At 39.6% G+C, this 18948-nt stretch overlaps 1 protein-coding gene across 1 annotated transcript in view; it reads left to right on the top strand.

Annotated features, from left to right (window-relative positions):
* The window catches only part of uxs1 (UDP-glucuronate decarboxylase 1), a 40584-nt gene that overhangs the window by 14193 nt on the left and 7443 nt on the right, over nucleotides 1–18948 (top strand). The window contains exons 8-10 of the mRNA XM_028023887.1: nucleotides 1224–1328; nucleotides 5733–5792; nucleotides 10634–10755. Of these exons, the coding sequence (XP_027879688.1) occupies nucleotides 1224–1328; nucleotides 5733–5792; nucleotides 10634–10755 (287 nt within the window). The remainder of the gene's footprint in view (nucleotides 1–1223; nucleotides 1329–5732; nucleotides 5793–10633; nucleotides 10756–18948) is intronic.

The raw sequence follows: 18948 nt of genomic DNA, 5'->3' as shown, positions 1-18948 counted from the left end.
TGCAATGTTTTAATGTGGAAACTCTCAGTCAGACATGATGAATAAAATATCCCAGCTGATTTAAGTTAAATTTACTCGTAGTGGAGAAACAAATCAAATATATATATCAAACAAGTATCCTGCTGTTCCTATAATAGTTCTTTGTGTGCTTTTGGTGTAAAACTTATGCAAGGACTAGCAGTGGAGAAATGATTGGGAATTATTTTAAAATGTTAAATCAGAAACTTTCATTAGATAACAGATGAAATGTTGAGGGAGAAGAACTAAATAAAGAGGCTGTTTCATTTATTATTAAACTTGCCTTTTTGTTCATAACCTTTTCTTCAGGATGATTATTTTTTTATTCTTAGCAATTGGCATCAACCCCTCTCTAAAAAAAGATAATGCACATATTTCATTAAATTCAGTAATTAGATAATATGTTACCATTTATCTGTATGTTGGCTAAACATTTGTAGAAAATAAAAAATCGGAAGCAAACATTTTACTGTTTTCTTTCTTAGTTGTTGATTTTTCACAAGTTTTGAATTTTATGACAAAATGTAGTTTATATAACTTTCAGAAATTGTGAACTAAGATCATGATTGTATCTTCATCACAAGAGACAAAAGTTATTAAACTGTGATTTAAAAGGTTATTTTTTCTTAAAGTAGTTTTAGTTGAACACATTGATTTATGCCACTTAATAATTTTTAATTTTTGTAGTTTTTAATTTATGTGAACTGGCACAGCATCAATGCAAAATTTCTTGAAGAATAAACATTACTGTTCAGATCGCAGTCAGTTTTAGGCTGATCAATGATTGTAGATTACAGAAAAACTCAGAATTTAGTTGACGTCACCTAGTAGTCGTGTTTTTAGACCCAGAAAATCTTCTGCTTTTCTTACCCGCATCCTCATTTTTTCCATCTGTTTGGACTCGATGCCCTGGGCTTTGTTAAAGCTATTATGAAACTGAGAAAAAAGAGCAAGTAAAGATGTCACTAGATTTTTCTTCAGCATTGGATATGAAACATATTTTTAACAGTACCTTGGCTTCTATTAAACAGGCATTTCAGAAATGTTTTCCTGTTATTGTAATTCCCCCTTGCTCTTGATTTGAAATGCAGACCTCAAAATATGACTGCCATGCAAAGCACTATTTTCCTGTTTTTATTTAAAAAAAAAAAGGTTTCTATTAGTGTAAGGTGAGATGATTAACTGTATCTCCTGGTCTTTTGCAGTGGACCAGATCTACCACCTAGCATCTCCAGCCTCCCCTCCTAACTACATGTACAATCCCATCAAAACACTGAAGACGAACACAATTGGTACTCTGAACATGCTTGGTGAGTAATCTTGTTTGTTTGACTTCAGTTTTTAAAGCTTATCATAATTTTGGACAATTAAAAGATTTCTGTCACTTTTTTTGTGGCATTTCTAGATTTGAATTTTGAAGTTAACATTTTTACAAATATTTAAACCGGCAAATCTTTAAATTGACCAAATCTTACTTTTCAATTACATAAACCAGTGGTTCCCAAAGATTTCCTGGACCCTTTATGGATTACAATACCACCCGTCCGCCCCCCTGCCGCCCCCACAAAAAAAGAAAAAAAAATCAACAGGGCACACACATCGTTCAACCAGACATAAACCTATACACACATTTTGTTTTCAAAATCCACTGAAGTTTATTTCACACAACAAAACACAATACAAACCATCTTTACAGTGAAACACTTTTGTGTAACTGTTTTTTAAATTTTTTTATTCATCCATACTGCTTCCCGCGTCCCCCCTGCAATGGCACTGAGCCCCCCACACTTTGGGAACTACTGACATAAGCAACAGTTTTAATCGAGAAATATGTTTGTCTGAGTCTTCAATGAAAAATCTTTACCAAAACATACATTTTCTTCAGCATAGTGTAAGGCTACAAGATGTACTCTTTAAATAGAAAGTTACAAAGGAAAGTATTCCAACTTGCTGTATAAGCAGATTTTGAACGTTTTAACAAAAAACTTTGTAACTCTTTGGAAATAGTTTAGAGTCCGAATATTTAAAAAATATTAAGTTCATAAGTTTGCTTTAGATATTACAGCAAACTTTCATATTTGAGGAGTAAAACTAAACTGCTGATTAAATGTTAAAGATTTCTTGTTGGGGTCGGATTATTGTCATTTTGTCATATTCTGTGTCTGAATCCCTTATTAACTCTAGAAAACGGGATTAATCTTCATTGTTCTTTCATAAATGTAACAATAACACTTAGAAAGGGCTGTTTATTCTGAGATGTATCTCCATTTCTTTATGTATTTCATATAAATTTTCTGCTTTAGCATGCTTTTAACACAATAGCTGTGTGGTCCAGACCAGCAAAGTGCTAAATCTCCTACTTTTTAGTGGTGATGATAGAAGCTGAGAACCAATTAATGAAGTTTCCTATGAAACTGTATGGAAATTGCAAGGATGTTCTTTATATATATATATATATATACATATATATATATATATATATATATATATATATATACAGTACAGACCAAAAGTTTGGACACACCTTCTAATTCAATGGGTTTTCTTTATTTTCATGACTATTTATAAGGCAAGAAATCCCACTTATTAACTTGACAGGGCACACCTATGAAGTGAAAACCATTTCAGGTGACCACTCTGCATCAAGAAAATGCAGAGTGTGTGCAAAGCAGTAATCACAGCAAAAGGTTGCTACTTTGAAGAAACTAGAATATAAGGGGCATTTTCAGTTGTTTTACACTTTTTTGTTTAGTGCATATTTCCACATGTGTTATTTATAGTTTTGATGCCTTCAGTGTGAATCTACAATGTCAATAGTCATGAAAGTAAAGGAAACTCATTGAATTAAAAGGTGTGTCCAAACATTTGGTCTGTACTGTATATACTGTGTATATATATATATATATATATAGTTCTCAATGTTATTTTTTTCAGAATTGAAAAAAATATCATAAATATTAGTGTGATAATAATACATATTATTTTACGCTTTTATGCATCTTTTAGCCTTGACAAAAGTCTTGACATTTTACTTTAAAAGTTCTCCCTGTACAAGTAGAATAGAACAGAATATTGCTTTGTTTGTCCCCCGAGCGGGGATATTCACTACGTAAGTGTATTAAACCTGTTTGTTAAATAGATTTGGTTACATTATTTGCTCAAAGTGAATATCAGCTATCATCAGCCAGTAAGTCATTGAGTCCATCTTGTTTTCTCAGCCTCTTTTTTTCCCCTCTACCATCATTCTCCTCTTCATCATTCTTGTACTCTGACTCATCTCTGAGAAACACCCCTGAAACTGTTTTTTTTTTACCATGCCTACATTACATTACGGAAAACAGACTTAACTATTTTTTTTTTTGTTCGTGTTTAGTTTATTTGAGAGAGTCAATGTTCCAAAGATAAATGATAAGTTGGACGCAGATGTCCAGGACTCTGAATGCGATGGAATAAGGAGGAAGTGAATTTCTGTGGAGAGCTTTAACCTTGCTGGACAAAAGACATATACTTCTACTTTACTGAATGTTTTAGCATTATTCCTTAACAGCTTTCTAATTATTCCATTTTGAACAGTTTCAATGGCATTGAAATGTTTCACTTGGTGATTATTCAGTTTGACCTAATGTCACCTGATGAATTGCTCCACAGTTCAGATCAGTGAAGCAATGCACCCAACTTGGAAGTGAATCAAGGCTATTCAAGAGCAACGTTTGTTTCTAAACACTCCAACATTTTCTTTATTATGCTGAAAGCCTGTAATATCTTCAAAATTTGTCCTCTAAACTCTCAAGGTTGTACAGTGAATGTATAGCCTGTTAGGTATTATTTCTTTTGAATACAAATGTGTGTGTGTATATACAGTATATATGTATATGATACGATACAGACAGTCCGTATTTATCCTTTATCCAATATTGAGTGAAAATTTCACTTCTAACTGCAATGCTTAAAAAGCTATACTAAAATCAGTATTGCAGTGGGCATTTTTGTGTAGGACATCAAAATAGTAGATTTCATTTAAACCTCTGAATCAAAGTATTTAGAAAATAGTAAATCGTTGCTCAAACACAATCATTGATTGTCATATACAACAAGCAATGTTGATTGTTGCAGTAGCATCTGTTATTGTTCAAATTTAAATGATGAAAAGTGAGTCTGAGCAGCCCTGCGGATGTTTCAGATGTTTTAAGGCTGAAGCATGTAGCCAGAAGCAACAAAAGAGCCATTCGGACACATCCTGTGCCATTTGACTTTTTGTCAATATGAGAGCAGAGAATTTATTCATATTTCATGAATATAGATTGCTATGAGTCATACTTTTTACTTAAGTAAAACTGCTTTTGGCTCATTTAGAAGGTTAATTCAGGCATAGAAACATTTCCTATTAAAATAAGACCAGAACAGAACTTGAAAAAAATTGCTGCAATGATTCATGAGTACGTTGGCTCTGCATTGGTCTATTTGGAAAAATGAAACCTGTCAGAGAATCCAAAGGTAACACCAATGAAGCCTGACAAGCAACCAATGTTGATTCAGTAGGAGGAACATCTCAAAGATCTTGCTCTAGTAAAACCATACCCCATCATCTGAAACCCATTTTTTTGTGATCAACTAGAGAGAGCAGTAGTGACAAAGTTATCAACCATATTTATTGAAATCATTATTAAAAGCCACAGAACAATCTTTCTTTTACCAATTACAATTACTGTTCATGTCATAAATCACTTAATAAAATGACCAAATATTGTTTAAACGATCAGCAGCTGTTATTCACCAACTTTTGTCTATAACAGCACTCAAATTATATATATACAGTACAGACCAAAAGTTTGGACACACCTTTAAATTCAATGAGTTTCCTTTATTTTCATGACTATTGACATTGTAGATTCACACTGAAGGCATCAAAACTATGAGTAACACATGTGGAAATATGCAGTAAATAAAAAAGTGTAAAACAACTGAAAATACCCCTTATATTCTAGTTTCTTCAAAGTAGCAACCTTTTGCTGTGATTACTGCTTTGCACACATTCTGCATTTTCTTGATGAGCTTCAAGAGGTCGTCACCTGAAATGGTTTTCACTTCATAGGTGTGCCCTGTCAGGTTAATAAGTGGAATTTCTTGCCTTATAAATAGTCATGAAAATAAAGAAAACCCATTGAATTAGAAGGTGTGTCCAAACTTTTGGTCTGTACTGTATGTATATATAAAAAAGGGTTTTACTGTTTAGAATAAGAGGGAGAAAAAAGAAAAATTATATATATATATATATATATATATATATATATATATATATATATATATATATATATACACAGTTGTACTATTCAGGGCAACATGGTCAGCAGCTCTACCATTTACAGTGCTGTCCTAAATAACCTCCCTCGAAAGCTGAATAAACAAGTGCACCTTGCTTCATGAGACAGTAATGACTCAGTGGACGGATAGCTGGTTAAATGTTGCCAAAGGCTATGCAGTCTGTTTGAGATAAAAAAGACTTTAGTTGAATGATGAAATAGCTTATGCAAAAATAACTTCCTTTAGCGCAAGACTCAGGTTTCATTAGCATGAACGAGTTTACTCAAAACATTTTGCTGTCTGAATTCTGATTTTGGATGACCTACACTGTGTTGCTTTTTTGTATTTAATATAGTCTAGTGTTACCTTGCATTTCAAGTTGTGTGTCTTCTTTGTGCTGCTTTGTGTTTTAGGGTTGGCAAAACGAGTGGGTGCAAGACTTCTGCTGGCCTCTACATCTGAAGTTTATGGAGGTACGAAAGGTCAAACTGAACCAGAGCTGGTTTTACATTTTAGAGTGGATGCTGGAAGATTGTGGAGGCATGTAATTTATTCACAAAGGTTAAGGAAACAGAGTGAGGATGTTTGAGTATATTAGCATTTTGACAGACATAGAAGCTGCTATGTAAATGTTCTTGAAGTATCTTAGTGTTTTTATCCCACTTCTGAATTGAGTTGGGATCATATTTTAGTAGCATTTCTTTTATTCTCTTTTATTTAATTTGTTTGATTTGGGTATGTTTGAGTTTGTTTTTGCTTAATACTTGAAACATCCATCGAGCCATTGTTTTTAATCCATTGATCCAGCTGGAGATCTGGGCCTAACTCCATCAGGCCAGATAAAAGGGTAAACCAGGTTGCAAGTCCAATGCTTAAACCACTAAAATCTAAAAATGTGATGATGAAATAAAGGGCACACAGAAAAATAAATGAATTGAATTTGTTTTAGCGAAGTCAATTAAAGGTTGACTTTATTGCATCAACTGATGACAGAACAACACATGTATATTTTTTCCAGGTAAAAGAGAAATTCATTTTGTTACAGTGAAACCTCAAAATATATTTTACAGACTTCAGTAGTAAGCTTATTGAACTCCTAATTTAGCTAAACGACTAATGGTGAAATTATCGCTTTAGATTCAGCTTTTTTTGCAGATCTTCAGCAGCAACTGGAGTTGTAGGTACAATAAATCAACAAAGATGAAAGTCATGGAAGAGACATTTAGTTATCTCTCAAGCTTTGAGGGAATAAAAAAGAAAGTCTTAAATATACTGAAACCGGCAAGGACCCCGATTGCACAAAACTACTTCATGGTACTAAACCAGTCATTTCTATAATAAACTAATAAATTTATTGAATGCAGTCTTAAATTGATACTGAATTTCTAATCAAAATCCCTCTGCTTATATTGCACAATACTCATACAGTGGATTTAGGAAGAAGAAATTATTATTGTATCAGGCTAGTAGTCAAGGCTGGTTCTTCTGAGGCCAAGGCTGCACACACCAAGGCTGAGTACAGACCAGGAAAAAAACAGCTCAAGACTGGTTTCGAACCTCCCAACCTTGCTGGTTAGGATGCAGTTTTCTAAAGGAGTCATCAATGATTTATTTATGTTTTTTAAATTAGATTTGTTGTGGATTTGTTACATCTCATATCAAACGCTTTTAATGCACAAATCTGAAGATGAGGTTTCAGAAAGTCCGACAATGAGGCTGTAATCTGTTTTCAGATGGATCGATGCTACTACGTGCTTCATCTCTTCTGTCTGTGCGCTGTCAGTCTTCTTCTTTCACACCAAGACATTTTCTAGTTCGGCTTATTTAAAGAACGAATGTTGTGACAGCAGGTGAAAAAGCTAAATGGTTTCCTGTGTCAATTATGTGAAAGTTAGCAGCTCTGTCAGCAGCCATTGTGCACCTAAGAGGGTTATCTGCCGAGCTGTCGATGTCCAATTTTTACATACATGAAGTCAACTTTTGTTAAAAAATCTGACAAACCTGCAACATTAGGCGTACTTTAGGCCAAGTAATTTAATTAAAGCAAAGGCTTTAACATTTTCCTTGAAGGATAATGACTTGAAAGAAGCGCTTGTTTCTGATCATTGTCCATTTAGATTTTGGACCATCTTTTGTGACTCTTTTTGCCTTTCAGCATTTAACTGCAGTTTCCAGCTGCCATCTATGTGCTTGATGTTTGACTACCTAGTGGTTATAAAAAGATGCGTGTGTGTTGTATTAATTGGTTTACTAAAAAGTCTACACATCTTGTAAAACTTGCACAAAAATGAGACTGTGAAAAATCGTTTCAAAGTTTTCCACCCTTAACCTTTCTTATCCAATTCAACTGCAGAGTGGTTTCAATACATGAAGGCTGAACGTATAAAGCAAAAAAACCCAAGCCTGGCTAAAATCCTCTAAAACCTTCGCACAGGGCCGATGCGACAAGGCAAGGCTGCTTGGAACAGGGACAGGGTGCAGAGGTCGTTCTGTGTGGATGTTTTTGTCATTAGCTTTTCAGAGATGGAGGTCTCTTGCAGCGTTCTGCTCCTATCGCAGTGGTTAATTATTTTCCATCATGCTTGTTATCAAAGCTGATTAATAAAATGAGCTGCAATAGCTTAAATATTAAGTTGTTGCACTGGGATGTGCATTTTTACCCTAAACATGTTGAAACATGTGTGCTGGGCAAGTGGAGAGGCTTTTATACTCTGCCTTTACATTATTGGTGCAGTATTCTCCAAAACTTGGCACACGTAGAGGTATCATAAAAATGCTGGTACAGGCAACCCTTCTAAAATCATAAAAACACCTGAACATCGGGTCACAACACAAAGACTGATCAACACTGAACATTACCAAAAGAACATTATACCCACAGTGAAATATAACTTTTGCAGCATTAATATCTGCACTTAAATTTTTTTCAGACGAATGGGGTTTATGAACAGAAAATACCAAAAATACCAGTGGTTTTTGTCCTAAGCCATTTAGGAGTCTGCTAAAAATACAAAAAAACCCAGGAGGGATTCTATTTTTCTGCATCACAGTGAGTCCAGTTAAAACGTCCAAGCCAACAAAAGAATGACTTCACGAGGAGAAAATGTTCGAATAGCTTAGACAGAGTCACTTTCTAAATCCATCAGAAAATCTGTGTGATTACCTGAAACTGCTCTGGACAAGAGATTCTTGGTACATTTTTGTGAAGCAAAGTGGGAAAATATCTCCAGGTCAAGCAGGGGAATGCTAATCTTAACAAAGAGGTTTGAATGCAGAAATCATTAAAAGTATGCCTTTTTGTCTTTCATTTGAATTATGCACATAACTAGTATAATTATAAAACACACAATTAAGCCATAAATGTAATGTAAGGCCTAAAGGCCAATGATATGCTGTAATGTCTGCCTTACAGCATTAGCAGCAGCTGTGGTCATAAGTGTTGTTTTCTTTTATGGTGGCATACTTTGCAGTACAGCCATGATTAAATTGAACTATAATTTCCTTCTTGTTGAATCAGGCATGCTAAGTGATTAGATATTAAATGAAATTAGTTTCAGTTAAATGAATTATGATTTTTTTTTCTTTGCTAAGGTGAGAGATCATCTGGAGTAAAAACCTGTGTTTCATTGTGGTGTACTAATTTTATTTTTCCAAATTACAAGCATTAAAAGAATCTAGTCGAGCAAGATGTAAAAAATAAATAAATAAAACTTTTGAAGTTGTTGCTTTTTCCATCCAAGAAAGTCTTCAAGTCCTCTGATCAGTAAAGATGAAGAAGCTGTCTGTTGTAGTCTGACTGTTCTCCTTCAGAAAGTTTTCGTCTTCAAGCCAAAGATGAAGAATAGTTTGAATTTCTTGCTTTCCAAGGAGTTTCCAACGATCCAATTAAGCCAGTGGTGGAGAAAGGAAAGAACTAGCCTGCAGTTCTTCAAACCCTTTGTTTCTAGAAGATCCCAGTGATGGGAATAATGGCAGAAAATAAACTGTTACTAACAGTGTTACTTTTTTCAGTAACAAGTAATCTAACAGATTACTTTTGCATCATTACGTTGTTTTCCTTGTGAAAATAAGGATCTTCTATGTGTTGATCTTCAGCAGATGGGAGATCAAAGCAATGCTGATCTGACCAGGAGTTAAGGGGAGTGAGAAGAATCGCATATGTGCTGCCAATTGGCTGAGGAAGAGTAACGTAGTTATTATAAATCAATCAGCAGCAGGCTTGGACGGGCGTTAACACACAACCAGCGATCATAATGAGCGCACATAAACAAAGCAGACAGAAAAAAAGACAAGAAACCCCAGCTGCAAAGCATAGAACAAAGAGATAAAATTCACATCGAGTAAATGTGAAAAGTAATTTATGTCCCATTAGCAACGTTGTTCTTATATCAGTTATGAGCAACTTGAATCTCACAAATCACCTCTCAGTATCCAGATGCTTTAACAGAGCTGGCCACCAAGAATGACTGTGTTGATGCTAGCAGACGCAGCTTAAACAAAGGCAGTATAATCAAGTAAGCTTGATTTACTGCTACTGTGCAACCACAAGATTAGTGCACATGAAAAGCTTGAAAATATCACTTGCATAATAATTTGGAACACTGTGTACTTAATTCATAGAAGGAAGGGGAATGAGATATTCAGATGAATTCTGGTAGATGTCCTGCTGAGTCTTCTCTGATAAACCAGTGAAATAGATACTCTATGAATTATGAGGTGGGTTTTAACTCTGCAGGCTTTGGGATCTAAGTAGCCCAGGGGTAGATAGCTGGTTTGCTATAAACCTCCCATAGTAGGAAGTGAGTTGGGAGGGGATTAGCACTTCAGGAAAAAAAAAGTGGGAACCTCTCAGGTAAGGGAGTTATAGGGAAGGGATGCAACACCTTGCACGACAACACAAGGTGCAAACGCCAATCTAACAATCTTGTATTCAACTTATTCCTGTGTGTCTGCTGCATTGTGCTTTCTTTGTTTTTACAGTCAGGCATAAATTATATCTTCAGACTCATGGCGGGGTCAGTTTGAGTGTCTTGATGTTGGGTTACAGCAAGTGCCTCTAAGAAGCATCTTGTTTGTGAACGGATAACGCAATTAGCATTCAGACGAAAAAATAATTTTAATTGCTTATATCAGTATTTCAGTCTACATACAAAGTTTAATTCCTTCAAGGTTCTTTTAGTTGATCTTTAAACACTTAAAACTTTCAGTATATGTTGAGTAAAGGTGTTTTTCTGTAGAAATCAAGAATTTAACAAGCATAATTTTGTCTAAATTAAAAAGATCTAAAAACTTGTCTTCATTTTTTTTCCCCCAGATCCAGAGGTGCATCCCCAAAATGAGGACTACTGGGGCCATGTGAACCCAATTGGTCCCCGAGCGTGCTATGACGAGGGGAAACGTGTAGCAGAGACGATGTGCTACGCCTACATGAAGCAGGTATCGCAACTCATGTTGGCTCCTTTTTTTTTTTTTTTTTTTTAAGTCAGGCTAATATTGATGGTCAGAAACTGTCAGCTCTTGACGCTGGAGGATAAAGTGTCATCTGTGGATATGGTTGAAATTGTCTTTATTTTTTGTGGACTTATCGAGTATGATTGGAAATTGAAAACAGTCTGGAAAGTTGTCAATAAATTAATTGTTAAATGTGTTACTTTCACAAGCTTCTGAGCGATGGCATTAGTAATTAGTTGTTTTGAGATTGAATCAGTTATGAACTCATGGAAAATTATGATGCACAACCTTCTGTGAGGCTTGTAATCATTTGATTTATGTTGAGCCTTTTTGATAATGACCTGAGTGACAGCAGCCTTTCATGATCAGATATGACCGACTCCTTTTGCCTTTCCTTCAGGCAGGTGGTATTTATTTATCTATTCCCGTCTCCTGCTCCTCCTCAGCTGCTCATTATTTTTTTTCACACCTGCTAGAAAAATTCTCGGAAACAGCTGCCCTAAAAAAAATCCCGGCTGACAGTCTGGCTGTGAGGATGGACAAGAATATCGCACATCACATCTACCGTCTAGTCATATAATCAAGTCATTAACATTTAAAACGGGAAGATGGAGCGAAGACTGAAGAAGCACAACTTACACGGCTGATTTAATTGTATTATTATTAGAAATGATAATATATTTTCATTTTTTAATGATTGCAATTTATTATCCCTGTTATAGATTGTGATTATTGATGGTTTTGCTGAAAGCTACTGACACTAATATTTAGTTGTGCATCTCTGCGAATATTCTTCCATCACAAAGATATGAATAAATGTGATATTTTCTTAGCATTTTGGACCTTACATGATGACGGGTGAGGCAGTGACTAAGCTGCCTGACTGAATGTCACTGGGTCAGAAATCTCCAACTTGCATCAGTACAGTTACATGTGGCTCTTTAGATCCTCTATTTAGGCTCCCAATAACTTTGGGAAAAATATACCACCAAATAATTAGCAAAATTTTAACATATAAAATTTTGCAAATTTGTTTCCTGGATTAAGACGATTGTTTTTTGTTTAGCTTTTTTGCATTATTTCTTTTATATAAATTGAATAAATTCAATGAAAACATATATTAACCCTAAAATAAGAGAAAGTATTCTTAAATTAGATTTCTTAACAAAATAAAGTCCCTGTAGTAGTTTTTGTAAAACAAACATAACTTGTTATTTTTGTGGCTCAAAACAAATGTTTAGTTTGACTGCAGTGAAAAATTGCCCTAAGGTTTGAATAGGTTTCTTAGATACTGTTGTTTTATTATATTGTGCAGTCTGAAAAAAATTTTGCTTCTCTATTATAAATGTCTTTTTTTCCTAAACTTTTTGCTGACGCATAAAACCGTGTTAGGGTTAGAATATCTAAACTCCTTAAAATAATTTGATTGTGCAAGGTATTTCTTACATTAAATATAAAGAAGAGGTGGACAAGACCGTGATTGTCATGTTTTTTTTTAATGGACTTTGAACATTTTCTTCTTTAGCAGTTTCTCTGACAGAGAAACTGCAGCTGCTAGTTGCTTTAGCCACGCCTGAAGTTGGCTTTAATGACAAAGATCATCATTTACACTCAACGTGTCCACACAAACACTTGTCAGTACATCTTGAGCGTATTCTATTTACCGTGCCCTTCATCTTCAACGTATTGAATTTGTTTACGAGTCAGGTCTTATGAATTTCATGATCTACATTTTCAAGAGAACGATCTACATAATTTTCATGTTTTTATTCATGCATTATTCCCAAATAGGGCTCCACTTAGCATTCAAAGTGTTTTTCTTGATGCATGAGGCTGAATTTAAGAAGGCCACAGATTATAAAATCAGAGTTTTTATAATCGTTATCCATCACGAAGGAGCTCGCATTAATTTACTGCTTGTAGTAGGTAAGGTTTTAGATATTTACCAAAACATAAATTGGGAAATTAGATTTCTCCTACATGTCTAATGCATTCAATTTATGTGATATACATAATATGCTTCTATTTTTATGAATGGGATTGTTATCATAATTGCGTCTTTAATGAAAGGTAGCGATTTGTAGCTTGTGGGTATAAAACTGGGGGGAAAAGCTAATTCAGGTTCATAGCCTTGTCTTTTTATTTTACATCAGGCCAGTATGTAAACACGATTTCTCATCTTCTCTTTCAGATTAAATATTGAGGTTATTTTGTTTTGTTGTTAAAGTAATTTGTTAAATGGCTAAGCAATCAGAATTTGTGTGCAAAGTTTTGTTCTTGTTGACTTTTCCTTCAACACAATCATAAAATATGTTATTACCTGAAGATGATATTACCATGCTATAGTCAGTCTTTTTCTTTTTTTTCCTTTTTTGGGAAAGGTTAAATGCGGCCAGGTGTTCTCCCAATCTGCTGACAGGATTAGTCAGGGTCTGTTGTGTTTCTGCAAAACAAAACAAATAAGCATAATGTAAAACGTAATGTTATGCATATAACTACTGTTCCCTGAAGGAGAGGAACGAGGTACAACACATAGAGTATGGGATATCACGCCCTGCGTGGCCTAACTGAAGACACCTTTAATCACGCCGTAAGACAAATGACGTGTGATGACGGGTGGCAGGCCCCGCCTGCATATAAATACACCCCCATCACAGTCATTATTCAGTTCGATGGCCGCTCTTCACCGAGCCAGGCTGACTGGCGGGGCAGAAAAAAGGTGTTGTACCTCGTTCCTCTCCTTCAGGGAACAGTAGTTATATGCATAACATTACGTTCCCTTTCAGTCGATTCACTCGGTACAACACATAGAGTATGGGACATATATACACGCCCCGCGGAGCAGCCATCAAACCTAAGACAAAAGTACTGGACTAGTTTGAAACCTCCAACCCAGCAGAAAGAACAGAATGAGCCACAGAAGGGGCTGTCACATCCAGACGATAAAACCGAACAAAAGTGTGCGGTGAAGACCAGCTGGCTGCAGCACAGATGTCACTCACAGGGACCCCTCTGAAAAGGGCCCAGGATGCCGCTACACCTCTGGTTGAATGTGCTCTCACACCATGAGGTAAAGGGAGGCCCTTGCTGATGTAAGCCAGAGAAATAGCCTCCACGACCCAATGAGAGAGTCTCTGTCTGGAGAGAGCCTTGCCTCTAGCCGGATTGGCAAAACACACAAACAGCTGATCACACAGTCGCACATTCTGAGTACGATTGATGTAAAGTCTCAGTGCACGCACTGGGCACAGAAAATGCAGCCTTCTTTGCTCTTCAGAAGCAAAAGGAGGGGGATAAAAACTAGAAAGCTCAATGGTCATTGTGCTGTAATCCAAAGGAATCACCTTAGGGAGATATGCAGCATTTGGTCTTAAGGTGACCCTTAAACCATCAGCTGAAAACTGAACACAAGAGGGGTGCACCGAAAGTGCATGCAGGTCCCCAACCCGTTTTGTAGTTGCCAAAGCAAGAAGCAGAGCTGTCTTATATGATAGAAATTTCAAATCAACCAACTCAAGGGGCTCGAAAGGAGTGCTACAAAGAGCGTCCAAGACCACAGTAAGATTCCAGGAAGGAACATTAGATTTTATCCCTGGTCTCAGTCTACGGACCCCTTTTAAGAAACGCACAGCCAGGGGATGAGTACCTGGTGTCCCTCCATCAAGACCAACATGACAAGCCGAGATGGAAGCCAAGTAAACTTTAATTGTGGAGAACGAGAGACCCTTATCCACTAGCTCCTGTAGGAATGTCAAAACATCCACAATGGAGCACTGGAAGGGAGAAATGCTTTTGCTGTGACACCACTGTTCAAAAACACGCCACTTATACGCATATAACCCCCTCGTGGAAGCTGCTCTGGAGCTCTGAATGGTTGCAACCACATCTAAAGGAAGGCCTCTAGCTAACAAGCTGGACCTCTCAGCAGGTAGGCATGTAGCATCCACAATTCTGGGTGTGGATGAAATACTTCCCCCCCTGCCTGGGAGAGGAGATCCCTGCGGGCGGGGAGTTTCCAGGGCTTCATCACCAGCAAGCTGATTATTTCTGCATACCATGACTTTGCTGGCCAACGAGGGGCCACCAGAATCAAGGACAGGCCCCATCTGCGTACTCTCTCTAGCACTGGCAGAATCATTTCCACTGGGGGAAATGCATACAGAAGCACATTGGGCCATGGGTGAGCCAGGGCATCCACTCCCAGTGGAGCGCTGTGATCCGTTATGGAAAAGAATAGGGGACAGTGGGTGTTGGCTTTGGTGGCAAAGAGATCCACTGAAGCTTTGCCGAACCTTTGCCAAATCTGTACAACCACGGATGGATGTAGTCTCCACTCCCTCACCAGTGGGCCTCCCCTTGACAGCAGATCCGCCCCCAAATTCAGGTGTCCTGGAATATGAGTTGCTTTGACAGACAGAAAATGAATGCTGCACCACTGCAATAGTCTGTGAGATAATTTCAGCAAGGGAAGTGAATGAGTGCCCCCTTGTCTGTTTATGTAGGACACCACAGTGGTGTTGTCTGTCCTTATCAGAACATGCTGGTTCATCAGAACCTTGCAAAAATGCCTCAGAGCTAGCAGGACAGCTCGCAACTCCAGGTAGTTTATGTGGAGCTTGGATTGGGATAATGTCCAGACCCCCCTCACCGCAACGCCATCGCATATTGCCCCCCACCCCTTCAGAGAGGCATCTGTGGACAACACTTTGCGAAAGGACACCCTGCCGATTGGAGACCCACGGTATAGCAGACCGGGCTCTCTCCATGGGCGAAGGGCTGACATGCAAGAAGCAGTTATCGTCAGCCTTCTGTGCAGGTGCCGTGACGTGCACAGCCGGTGAGAGCGTGTCCACCGCTGTATTGGGCGCATTTTCAACAGTCCGAGTGGCACCACTGCGATCATGGAGGCCATTATTCCCATCAGCCGCAAGACAGTCTGAAAGCGCAGTTTGCACCCCAACTGAAAACTGAGCTAGGCATCGATGAAATGCGGTCACACGATGCTCTGAGAGACGAGCTCGAGCTGACAGGGAGCATATTTCCAGCCCCAGGAATGAGAACTGCTGACTCGGGTTCAGTGAACTTTTTTGAAAGTTTACCGAGAAACCCAGCGCTTGAATGTGGGACAGCACCTGCGGCAGCTGTTCTGCAGCCTGCTCTCTGGAACTGGCTATTAAAGCCCAGTCGTCCAGATAAGCCAGAATGCGAATTCCCTTTTCTCTGAGAGGGGCTAGCGCTGTCTCCACAATTTTCGTAAATGTGCGAGGGGCAAGAGACAGACCGAAGGGTAAGACCAGGTACTCGTACGCTATTCCCTCGAAAGCAAACCTCAGAAAACGTCTGTGTTCTGGGTGTATTGCCACGTGAAAGTAAGCATCCGTCAGATCGATTGTTGCAAACCAATCGCCTGGGCCGACTGCGTTCAAAAGTTGCCTCAGCGTCAACATTTTGAATTTGAACTTGCGAAGGTGCTTGTTTAACACTCTTAAATCCAGGATGGGACGTAGCCCACCTCCCTTCTTCGGAACAACAAAATAGCGGCTGTACCAACCTCTTTTTGCTTCCGAAGTGGGAACCACACGCACTGCTCCTTTTGCCAACAACGTGTTTATTTCGTCTCTCAGAACTCTGGCTGCTTCGGTCCCCACAGTTGTGTTTATAACTGATTGGAACCTGGGCGGTCTTATCCGGAACTGCAACCGGTAACCCGTAGCAACGGTCCTTTCTATCCATGGGGAAAGTGCGCATGCGCGCCAAAAGGGTACGCGTGCAGCCAGACTGTTGACCTGATGCACTGTTGGGGAGGTGCTGCCCTCTGCTGGGATGGAGAGGAGTAGCTCCGTTTGACTGTTGTGCACGCTGTGGCACACAGTGCTTTGATTTTGATTTTTTGGCAAAGGAATTGCACTCTTTATTGAAACATGTGGAACAGTTACACAAACATTCAGAACATTTTCTCTCGTTTCTTGAGAAACATTTAGCCCACTTAAACCTGGGGCTGAGAGTGCAAATTGTATGTGCGTTGGGGTGTTGTGCTTGGGAGACTGTGTTAGGAAAACGCAGCGCCTCTTGGGGCTGGAACCCTGAACAAAACAAACAAGATGCCTTTTGCGCATAAACGAATGAGTGGCGGCAATCAGGTCTCCCTGCTTCTGATGCCCCTCTGTTGTCACGCCGTCTCACGTCGTCAGGATGACTGAGGCTTTTTCTTCCGAGACGTCAAATCTCGTTGAAAACCCGGAGGGGGGCCTTTGCTCCAAGCCGACTGCTTTTTCAACGGCTGTAAAATTGTAGTGTTCAGAGCTGCGGGGGGTGCTGCTCTCTTAGGTGGTGCCGGTGTCGTCACCGGCTTGCGTGCGCTCATGTTGGACCTGGACCTAGCGTCACGTCTGGGAATGATGCAACGAAGAGCTTCAGTTTGCTTTTTCTTAAGCTCGAACTTCGCTTGGATTGCATCAAGGGACTGCCCAAAAAGCCCATCTGTTGACACCGGCTCATCCAGGTATATGGCCCTGTCCCTATCGGGAACGTCAGAAAGCGTTAGCCATAAGTGTCTCTGAGCAACCACTGTGGAAGCCATCCCCCTCCCCAGTGAGAGCGCAGCACAGCGGGATGTGCGAAGAATATAATCAGCAGTGATTCTGATCTCATTTAAGAGGGGGATCAGATGGCTATCAGGAGGCATCTGAGCCCCTAGCTCGGACAAGCACATAGCTTGATAAGTTTGAAGCATGGTGGCCGAGCTCAGGGAGCGAGCAGTGGTTGCTTGAGCGCGATAGGTCTTCTCCAACTGAGATGCGGAAAACCTGCATTGTTTTGAGGGCAAGGTGGCAGAGCCGCCCACACCATGGTTGTATGATGGCGCCAGGTAAGCTGCCAAGGACGCCTCCATCGGTGGTAAATTAACCAGACCCGCTTTGTCAGCACCCTCCAGGTCCACATACTGCCCGTAGCCAGGCACTGTAACACGCGTGGACAACGGTTTGTTCCAGGACGACGTTAGCTCCGAGACAAAATCTGGGAACATGGGCAGGCGGTTTTTAACCGCAGCTGGCTCCGTCGGAAGGTAGAATCCAGTGAAACGGGACACCTTCTGAGCAGGAGGAGGGGTGGGCCACTCGACGTCTAACTTATCAGCTGCACGACGGCAAAGGGAAAGGAACGATGTGTCGTCCTGACCCACCGCGGATGAAGCGGCAGCAGATGGACACTGACCCGCGGAAAAGTCGTCATCATCTTCCGAAAGACTGTGACTTTCCAGGCCGATGTCTAGCACGTCATCATCACCCTGAGCCTCGAGGTGATAATGAGATGGCGCTGCGTCCTGTACCGTTTCGGCTAACCCGTCCACATACTCCATATGGTCTGCCCAGCTGGAAGCAGGGGCTGCCCAGCTGGAAGTGGAAGCTTTGGCCCCTTCATCCTCGTCAGACTCGGACGAAACCGGATTCCTAGACTCGGACAGCAAGGGGTCTTGTTGTGACACGGTAGCCTCTCCCAGCACTTTCTGCACAAACTTGACCCGCCGTTCAAGCGTGGAGCGCCGAAGCTGGCTACAAAAAGCACAAGCGGTCGGCTCCGACAACGCTCTTCTGGCGTGGACAATTCCAAGGCAGACGGGGCATGCTTCGTGCTGGTCCTTTTCGTGAAGCGTGAAGCCGCACTCCTGAGGACAGGGGCGAACGGAAGACTTCTGCTTCGCCATTTTTTGCTTCGTGCTCATCCCGAACCACGAAACCAAAAAAAAAAGTAAAAAATAGACAAACCGAAGAAACAACTAGCGCTCAGCGGGTAGACACGCTAACCAGAAGGCAGCAGTAGCTAACACCAACAGGAGCAGTTAAGCTAGTTTTGGAAAAGAAAACAAGAGCGATGCTATCTAGCAGCAGCTAGAAAGCACGGATTTGAAGTTAGGTGTTCTCAGCGAGGTGAAGAGCGTAAGAACTGAATAATGACTGTGATGGGGGTGTATTTATATGCAGGCGGGGCCTGCCACCCGTCATCACACGTCATTTGCCTTACGGCGTGATTAAAGGTGTCTTCAGTTAGGCCACGCAGGGCGTGATATCCCATACTCTATGTGTTGTACCGAGTGAATCGACTGAAAGGGAACAAACCTTGTTTGTTTTTAGATTTTTTTAAAAATTTGTATAGATAAAGTTTGTTACGCTAATGTAG

Source organism: Xiphophorus couchianus, chromosome 7 (genome assembly GCF_001444195.1).
Source record: "Xiphophorus couchianus chromosome 7, X_couchianus-1.0, whole genome shotgun sequence".
Taxonomy (NCBI): Eukaryota; Metazoa; Chordata; class Actinopteri; order Cyprinodontiformes; family Poeciliidae; genus Xiphophorus; species Xiphophorus couchianus.
Note: the sequence above shows the minus strand (reverse complement) of the source record. Positions and strands in the feature narration are given on the sequence as shown.